General features: G+C 43.5%; 1 protein-coding gene across 1 annotated transcript; it reads left to right on the top strand.

Moving 5' to 3' along the window:
* The first annotated feature begins 8,148 nt into the window (after positions 1-8,148).
* On the top strand, positions 8,149-10,540 carry irx4b (iroquois homeobox 4b). The gene is made up of 7 exons (XM_056583498.1): positions 8,149-8,193; positions 8,412-8,433; positions 8,485-8,639; positions 8,850-8,962; positions 9,061-9,217; positions 9,710-9,863; positions 9,951-10,540. The coding sequence occupies exons 1-7, from the start codon at positions 8,149-8,151 to the stop codon at positions 10,538-10,540; spliced, it is 1,236 nt and encodes a 411-aa protein (XP_056439473.1).

Raw genomic sequence — 10,540 nt, 5'->3', positions numbered from 1 at the left:
AAACCAAGTTTCCCTTTGGGATAATATAAACCTACTACTACTACAACTGCACAAACACACACGGGCATGCGCACTCGCACACACACACGATCTTACAAACCACCAGAAGGTGGCACCAGAGTTCAAGAAAACAATAAATACATATACATGTGTTTATGTGTGTGTGTGTGTGTGTGTGTGTGTGTGTGTGTGTGTGTGTGTGTATGTGTATGTGTATGTGTGTGTGTGTGTGTGTGTGTGTGTGTGTGTGTGTGTGTGTGTGTGTGTGTGTGTGTGTGTGTGTGTGTTTGTATTCCAATGTGAATACCCATGTACATTTTGATATAGTAATTGATATAAAGACAAAAAAGTAAAGATACCTTTTCATCTTTCATATTTTTGCATATATATAATTTTATATAATATATATATTATGTATATATTGTGTATAAATGGTCTTAATAATATTTTTATTGTGTTTATATTATAAAGTCATACTAAAATCAACAAACCGGCTTGCAAACTTCAAAATAAAAGTAAAATAGAGAAGAACATCTTAAAAATCCTGTCAACCTTAAGCGGCAAAATAATCAAAACTGGTCAGACTAGGAAGGATTGACAAACAAACGATACAGGGATCACGTTGGGGGAGCTGAGGTGGTAAAAGGCTGTATCGGTCCCTTTGGACCCAGGCTTCAGGGCTGAATAATGCATGGCCACTCACAGAGTAATGAAGTGGAAGTGATATCTGGGAATACGGCTGGCCTGGAAGGGATCCCCGCTCTGGGTTTGAACAGCTCAATGGATCCCCAGCATGCCCTCTGTCTGTCTGCCTGTCTGTCTGCTCACCTGTCTGTCTGTTGGCCTGTCTGCCCCTCGGTTAGTCTATCTGTATGTCTTCAAATGTTTCATGTTTTATTCACTCTGACATTGTTGGTCTGATAGACCTGCGTCCGTACACACACACACACACACACACACACACACACACACACACACACACACACACACACACACACACACACACACACACACACACACACACACACACACACACACACACACACAGACAGACGCGTCTGTCATCCTCTAAGCCAGAGAAGAGACTAGAATCACAGAATGATAACTGGAAAATAAAATGTTTTGTTGATAACTATGCAACAAGAACAGGCAGAAATGGAAAAAGACTATCTCTCAAACAAAGAATCACACACACACACAGCCATGCACGTGCAAATATAAACATACATACATGCACCACTACACCCACGCAACCCTTACCAAAGCTAAAAGGGTTAGTGTGTTTCTGTTTCACTTATTCTACATCATTGATGGGAAGAAAGTCCACAGCATTATTTTAGTCCTTGGACTCCCATTGTTCAGCAAGGTTCCTATTCGACATGAACAGAGCATGAGACAGTAGGCCTAGCTGTGTCTGTGACAGCAACCCTGGTCATATATGTGAATCAAACTAAAATCTGTAGAAATTGAGATTGAAAGAAATATAGAAAGATGGATCTGAAATCCATAAACCATCTGATGGAATGAGGGTTTTCAAATTGCCTCTTTAAATAGTACATATATTTCTTATCAACACGCTCTTTTCAATATTATATTTTGCAGCGATTATTTTGCCCTGAATTAGGTTTCATATGAAATATTTCCATGTTGCTAAAAGCCTCTCATCCCAACAACACCACAATACTCCACATCAGCAGCAAACACACACGCACATATCCCATGCTGTCAAACCAGCTCAGAAACCATCTAGGAGATACGTTAAGTGAGCATCTCTTTGTTAAAATTGATTTAAACGTTAAAGTTTTCATACTTTCTGATAGAAAAATTGTCAAATGCGTCTCATTGTGATGAAATAACTTGTGATTGCAGTTATTCCGACTTTTTTGCAAATATATTCCGCAGACTTCAGCCCACTCCCTCTCTGGCCTGCATTAACATGCCTCTATTTTTAACTACACTGAAAAAATGTGGAGGGAAATTTACTAAGAAAAAGCTCGGTAACAAATTCCACAAAGACTTTAGTAGATGACCGAGAATATTTCAAGTTAGCTCTACATACAGTTAAGAAGTGTTCTATCAAAAGGTACTCAATTTATCTTTACATTTGCTGTCTTTGTTACTAAACTGTACTCCCTATTCTTTAGTTTCATAATGGCCTATCTTTAGTCAAGCAAACAGTGTGACATTTTTAAAAAACAAAAAATGTATTATGTTTTGAAACACGGTTGCAACATATACAGTCTGGTGCATTAGTAGAAAGCAATAAACTGCTCCAATTTCTTAACAATATTGAGTGAGAAGCTCAGTCACAAACATTTTTCCAAAAACAAAATGCTGATCCTTCCACTTGCTGATCCTTTTTTTATCTCAAATGTTGTTGTTTTTTAAACTCCACTAATATTTGAAGAAAACACCAACATCAACTTCAGTACATCTGATATAAAATGTAAAATGAAAGCAAGAGAAAGAGAGAGGAAAGGAACTGGAAGACCAGAATCAGGAATCCAAAGTCCCTTGTGAATAGCTTCTAGTACTGTGAGCGTCTAGCTAACCGTGTCAAGCATTACTGCATGAGACGAATGCAATACAAAATAACTAAATATCACACAGACTCACAAACACTTCAAAAGACACGCTACAAATGTGTATTTCATCTTTGGTGGGTAACTTAAAAGAGCCAGTGAACCCAAAACCTTTTTATTTTATTTATTTGAAACATGGTCATTTGTCTTCTATGATCATCTACCTGGTAATATATGCCATTGTATCACTGAAATAAGTCCCCTTTTAGGGGACAATGGGGTAAAATCCTCCGTCTGTACCATTCTCCCCAAAACACTACGTTCCACTCTGCTGAGAATGCAGGTGGCGTTCCTTTCTTGACGTCGGAGGGACTTTTCCGAGGAACTCAAACGTCTGGACCACCAAGGGGGTCCAGCGGCGCGTCTTGTTTGGACGTGGGGAGGTATGGGCAGCGGTGGACCTCGGCGTCCAAGAGAAAGTCGGGCTGACACCTAACGCCACGGTGTGTGTTGGTGGTGAAGCTCCGTCTGAGCAGCGGGTTATTTAATGTCTGTGTGAGGCTTCCCGGACATCAATAGTATGATGCTACAGTCTACAGGACATTCTCAGTCCTCTTGGATGGTTTCCTCGCAGACATCCTGTCAAAACATATGAATTGGTGTCCAGAACAAATACAATGTAAATGTTTTTTTTTTTTAAGTTACTGAAAGAGGCGCTTCAAGGAGTTAACGTGGCCATTTAATCCTGTTTAATTTGACACTGATGAGGACAGGGTATCATTTAGGCATTATATCCTCTATTACTTTTTTGGTCCAAGTATGACTTTTGGTATGAAGGCAGCTCAGCTTCATAAAATATTTGCTTAGTGGAGCAGATATTGGGCTTTCGATTTTAGGCAAACGATCCATCCGACTGAAAAACTATCAATTCTGATACAACAAACAGATATTGTATCAGAATTAACAAATGAAATAGCGAAATTGTGAGGAATGTGAATAAGTAAATGGTATACAGTAAAATATTGGCTTTTATCCTTTCAGATCAACGAAAAGCAAATTCAATCAATCTAAATGTTAAACTTAATTAAAAGGACATACTTTTTTTCCACACTCTGACATGTGGAACTTGCCTGTAGAGATATCCATTTACAATTATTGAAGAAGAGACAAAATATGGTTAACATGGACACTACATTCATCAGAAAATGTCATCATTTTTCTGGTAGTCTTTGATGAGTTCCTCTGCTGATGCCAACGAACTCCATTAAGCAGTGGATGATGGCCTCTTCTGCATGTTGTTGTTTAAACAGAGAAGTAAATTATTGAAGAGAACTCTCCATATTTTTTAACTCGCTCATGCATACAGAAAGCGAAGAATTATAAGAGAATGCCTCATCTTTACATTGTAGTCTAAAGTATTCTCAAAATACGAGTTAAGATGATGGTGAGAGGGAAGCCATACATTTATTTTGTTGGTCAGAAAACGACTGAGGTGTACAAGACAAGTTCGGCAGTTCAGAATGGAAGTTCAATCACAGGGGGAGGTGAAAAGAGTTACAATTACTCTGCAGAGGTTGAAAATGCATCTGTAATGGCCTGATTAGCCTACTATTATTACCTATTCTCAGTAAATGTGAGCACTACATCATTTGACATAATTGTATGAACTTTACCTGACTGGTAGCCGTGATTGGCCGTACTTATCTCTCAGTACTCCTCCGTCGGGGTACCAAGTGGTCTGAAAGGGTGCCAACAAGTTCGAGCTACACATGCCGTCCGTTGATTGGTCGACAGAATCGTCACCTCCGTGCGACAGGGGGATGATAACAAAAAATACAGTAGGCCTATCCGCAAGGTACTTCTGGACAATGGCGAAAGCTTCGTTTATTGAGGAAATGATGCGCAAAAGTTTGCCGTCCTTCCTCGACGTCCTACTTTGTTGGTCTTTTTACCGTGTCCTGATCTTCTTTTCATTGGATTTATTAGCAGGCTACACAGTGTTGGGCTGCTATGAGGTGCAAAAAGAAGACCCATGAGGGATTCCCGCATAGCATGTTTCCCATGAGTGAAACATGCTATGAGTGAATCCCGCGGCAATCACCATCCTGCCTAAACCCCGCCCTACCATAAGGGTACTGTCGGCGGTGGAAACGCGAGCCATCACTGAGCTGCGTGAAGCTGCACCTACACTAATGCCTGATCGTACTGGGCCTAAGCGCACCCGCCTGTGGAAACGTGCCATTTGTGAATCCACAATGGGTCTTCTTTTTGCACCTGCAACCCCACCTATGGTCCAAAATATCTCCCGCAGTTTGAGAGTGCAAGGTGGATCAAAAAGGTTTGCTCCAGATGAACTGTTGTATTCTTTCTGATCTCTTTTTGACCTGAGACTAAAGCTGATGAAAACACGTGTCATGGGTTGTGCTGCAAATAACAGACTGAATGATTACCCAGTTAATTAGGTATAGCTAGCTAAAATAAAATAATATCGAATACAGCAGACCTGCAGTATATATTCTTTATGAAGGTTAAAACTTTCAGTTTTTCAGTTGAAACTTTTACAGAGAGCGAGGTATTGATTCTGCATGGAATCTGGTTTGCGGTGCACTTTGCAACACACTTCTTTTATTTCACCACAAAACAACGGTAACTGTTACTGCAGCAAGTTAACTATATAAAGTTCAACAGCATTCGAACATGCTTTAATCAGCAACATGTTAGAGCCACCTCCTGCATTAGTGCTGATGAGTATTCGATTTGTCCGGCCGGAGCTCAAAAAGTCCAACTCCCCCCAAATAAAAGACAAGCCGGTCCCATAGTTTCCATACATTTTTCGAACTCAACGGCCGCCATCTTAGCTACATAGTGGAAGAGGCAGAGCCAGGCAGAGCCAACGTCGGCGCATTTTCCACAAAGCCTGCATTAATGGAGTCTTTTGGTAGCTTTGATAGCCTTTTATAGCTGCTAGGCGTAAAGGGTTCACCGTTCAAAGCGGGATGTTTATGCCGGGTTCCAAGCCGCCGTGGCAGTCGAGATCATAATTTCTGGATTATGCACCACAGAGTATTCGATTTGGTTCAACACTGACATCTGAAAATCTGCACACTTAGTGAGTGCGGATAGTGTACTAGTTTTAAGTGCACTCATGGAAGTCTGGATATCGGAACACAGCACAGGCCACGTTTGCTAGCAAAATAACAAGCTAATATTTGCCGGCTAGCATGATGGACTAATGTTACATGTTACCAAACATGTTACCTTAATTCGTCTGACTCCTGACAAGCTAACCGGTATGTAAAAAAAGTTAACCAAGCACATAGACTTACTCACATGACGCCACATACACAAATATTCACTCATGAAGAGTCCTGTTTGGGTCCGTTGAGTTACTGAGAGCACACTGCTCTGATGTCTACACGAGTGTGCACACAGGTGACTCCTACGGCCCAAATGAACTAAGGTTGTACACTCAATATATTACTTGAGTTCATTTTACTTGATGCTATGGGTAAAATGTACACAGGAAAACTATTATTCAAAAATAAACACAAACACCATGTAACACCAGTAATATTTATAGGGCCAAAGAATTAATGACCACCTCCTCCTGCAAAATGGCACAGGCCAGGTGAAGGGGTGACTAGAAGATACAAATATTGTGGCGTAGCTTCATGAATGAATGATGGCTAGAAGGAGGCAGGATCAAAACGATATAATCACAGTCAATGCAGTAAGAAATACTGGGGAATGCATTTATAAATATGTAATATAAAAGCAATGCAATATTAACAAAGACGGATAGCATATAATCCATGAACCTTTATGCATCCTATTTGTTCTCTCTGATTATATCTGCCAAAGATCATGTCATTTGGAGAAAAATGAGACCTATATCTAAAATATATAAAACCTCAGCCTGTAGTGTAGGTATTTTGTTCAGACAGCGTTCCATGGAAGTTGTTTAGATCACAACGAAAGCAATATTAAAAGCAGTCGTGTTTATTGTCAGTTACTTTACACAACACTCCGTTGTGGAGTGACGCTTGTTTTGGCAAGAGGACATGCGACCCCATCACACTGATGAAATAACTCAATTTCCAAAGCGTTGAGCACAGACCATAGAGAGAGAGACAGTAAGTCCATGTCCAATATCTAAGGATCTTCCATGGGGCAAATGGAATGTCAATCAAGAAGGGGAACATGGATGCGCTGTACCCCGGCGGGCAGAGACGTTTTCTGGTGAGGCGCTTGCCGTTGTTCTGGCCTCATGGTGTGCTACTTTACGTATGTCCTTTTAACTTTCCCCGTCCCCTCACGCCACTACGATCCTGTCTATTATCAGTAAATATGCCCCCCCAGCACAACTCTAAACAAAGTTTCAATCTCTCTATTCTGTAGCATTTTTTTTTTTGCATTCTGTAACTTTTGAATGTGTTTTTTTTTTCCATTTTCTCCAAACCTTTAAAAGCCAACCATGCAGATTGTTCTTATTTTGTCTTCTACATATACAAATATGAAATAAAATGGCAAATGCCAGCCTATAACTTAGCCCGCCAACCCCTTCTTTGGACTGGAAAAGGCAAAGCCAATTATCATAATAAATAAAAACAAATATTAACCAGCATACCGTCCTGTTTCAAACCTTTTCCTTACTGCGCCTGTTTCAATCTGTTATAGCCTACATTAACCTCCAACTCTGCGTTTCAAGAAGACAAATGGACGCTTTAACCGAGATGAGAAGAAATACTTTTACGGCTTATAGCGTCATTAAAACATGACAAGCATTCAGCTGCTAAAGGTGCTTATTCCAGGGAATGAAAGAGTGTTTACTCTTTGATTAATTTGCTTCGAGGGAGACCTGCAGTTTCAAGACTCATGAATAAGCGGGTGACAAGTAGATTTCTCCGTGGTGACAAGTTATCTAAGCTACAGGGCAAAACGATTATGCTAATAGCGGCGTGTAGTCATCAATCATCTGATGTCAATGCGGTGTCACCGTGCGCTCGCGACGCGCCTCCGGTCACAGCGCGCGGTGCGCGTGGATGTTGTTAATAGCCTACCTGTCCCTCCGCTCTGCGGACGCGCAATTGCTCTTGCGTAAACTATTTGTAGGTATAGGAAGTGAAAGGAAACGAGGAGCGGAATTGATGAAGCGAGTTTTCCTGATAAATAAAACTAGTGGGCTGCAGCACACACACACACACACACACACACACACACACACACACACACACACACACACACACACACACACACACACACACACACACACACACACACACACACACACACACACACACACACACACACACACACCGGGGTCCACGTGACAGAGGCACGCATGTTTAAACCAAGAGGGCACGAGGAGCTGTATGATTTGATATCATTGTGCGGATTCATTGTCAACCTCCGAAGTGTGCGTGTGTGTGATGCTGATTCTACAAAAATGGAAAAGATCTTCAAGGATTCGGGTGCAATTTATTTTGAGTTAATGCCCGATCGACGCATGACCAAAGTGCAAAGCATCGTTTGAAAATTGCGAATTACCCTGCCTTGATAAGTTGGAGGACGTTTATTTGGATGAAGTTGATTCAGAGCCATATTTCGCTCACCTGTGATCCGGACCATGGCTTATTCACACATGGGATACTCTTACTCTAGCACGCCGCAGGTAAGCCATGTATAATAACTTATATTGATTGTAGCCTACTATTTATTTGATCATTCCAATTATAAATATGACAGATTTTATTCACCATTAGCCGATTGTTTTTTATTTACATTCTGCGATAAAGGAATCGCGAATGCGTCAGACGTTAAGAAATACGCAACCTAAAGAATAAAAACACTATCAAAACATTTAACGAAAGATTTGTAATTGATTTGCAGTTTCTAATGACATCGGGCTCCCTGAGCGGCTGTGTGGAGCCCGGCGGACGGGCTCTCATGGACATGAGAACTTCTCCATCCCATCCGGCTCTGAGCTGCCCGCTGTACGAGGGCAGGGTTCTGCGGTCCCCCGCGGCGACCAGCATCGGTCTCTGCAGCGGTGCCTACCCCAAGGGTCAAGCCTACTATAATACTTGTTCCAGCGATGCATCTGCCATCTACTCCAGGGTGAGTTTCACTTTAAACACTCAGTTTGTTCTCATTTAATCAGCGAACACTAAAAAGTATCGGGTCCGGGAAATACCTTTCTCTTGATAAGCTGCGGATTAACCATTGTAGTGGTTTATTTATATATGAATGAACCACTTCATTTCGGTTCGTCCTGGTTCAACAATAGTCATAATTATTATTTTAATATATCATTCTTTTATTTTGCAGAACCCACTCCATTCCAAAGAAGGGGCCATGCCTGCACAAACTGGGGCATCTCAAGCCCCAGCCTACTATCCTTATGAGTACAGCTTCGGGCAGTACCCTGACGACAGATACGGGTAACCCACGCCATTTAAACATCTCCATTTTAGTCCAGCTGGATCAGCTGTTTTGCAGTCCCCTCTGACTGCCCGCTCTGTGTTGATGGTCCCCCTAGGTACTCTTGCACTGATGGAGCGTCTCGCCGTAAGAACGCCACCCGGGAGACCACCAGCACGCTGAAGGCCTGGCTGCAGGAGCACCAGAAGAACCCCTACCCCACCAAGGGGGAGAAGATCATGCTGGCCATCATCACCAGGATGACCCTTACGCAGGTACACCCCTCCTCCAACCCTTCCCAACAAAGCATAGAGGAGATGGAATGAAGGCTTTTAAATGCTGAATCAATCACTCAATTCAATTGTATTTGTGTATCCCTTAATCACAGGTACAGTCTGAAAGAGCTTAACAGGCCATATAATTATGACAGCCCTCTAGCCCTAGCCCCCAAGAGGGCAAGAAAAAAACGTCTTTAATTAGCAAGGAAGAATTCTTTCATAGGAACACAGAGTGGGATGGGGTGGTCAGGAGTGTAATGGGCGCCATAATTGACATAAATACATAAAGACAGGCAAAACAATTTGGATGCTATATCCGTCCTTCAGCCAACGGTGTGTTTTTACTCCAACCCGTGTATAAAAGAAAGTATTTATTTTAGACACGTCATTAATGAGCAGGTAGGGCTGACTATGTTGATCAGGATGTTGGCTGCGGACGCCCCGATGTCTTTCCTATAACCGGCCTCCTCTGCACTCTGTCGCGCTCAGGTGTCCACATGGTTCGCCAACGCACGCAGGAGGCTGAAGAAGGAGAACAAGGTGACGTGGTCGCCACGCGCCTGCAAGAGCTCAGAGGACCGGGGCGCTGACGAGGACAGCGACGCAGGGGAAGAGCAAATTAAAAGTGAGCAGGAGGCCTGTGGTGAGTACAACAAGGGATGCGTGGACACACAGCGGCTCCGGATCAGAGGGCACACACGTCTAACTGTAACCGGATTACCTCTCCCAGATCCGAGTCTGGGCGATCTGCAGAGCGACCTGGAGGATTTTGACCGGCTGGAGTCCGACGGATCAGAGAGCGAACCAAAGACAGACTATGTCCCAGACGGAGGCGGGACAGGAACCCCCCTGGCCGAGCTCTCGCACAGCAGGCAGCCTGTCGCCAGTGACTCGGACACGACGCGCGGGAAACACAGGATTCCCTCGGACTGCCCCGGCCTGACCGCGGCCCACCCCCAGAGCAGCGCCTTCTACCCCCTGGTGGACCTCCCCGTCTCCTCCGAGGCCACGCTGAAGATCTGGTCTATTGCTCGCCAGGCCGCGTCTTTACAGCCGGAGTACTCCCCCTGCATGCTGGCGTGTCCCTCCTCCCCGGGCTATCCCGCCAGCATGGGGCTGACTGCCCCCGCAGCCTCTCCCGGCACGAGGCATGACTCACCAGTGGCCACGCTCAGAGATTGGGTGGACGGCGTTTTCCACGACGGTCTGTTCCAACAGCGAGCTCCTCACCAGGCACTGGCCGAGTCGGAGGGGACGGCGGTGTGGGAGGGGCTTAGTTATGGACAGACGGACAGCAGGGCGGCGGGACACTCCTATTGA

Source organism: Gadus chalcogrammus, chromosome 22 (genome assembly GCF_026213295.1).
Source record: "Gadus chalcogrammus isolate NIFS_2021 chromosome 22, NIFS_Gcha_1.0, whole genome shotgun sequence".
NCBI lineage: Eukaryota > Metazoa > Chordata > Actinopteri > Gadiformes > Gadidae > Gadus > Gadus chalcogrammus.
The sequence above is the reverse complement of the archived record's forward strand: the minus strand, read 5'-3'. Positions and strand labels throughout refer to the sequence as shown.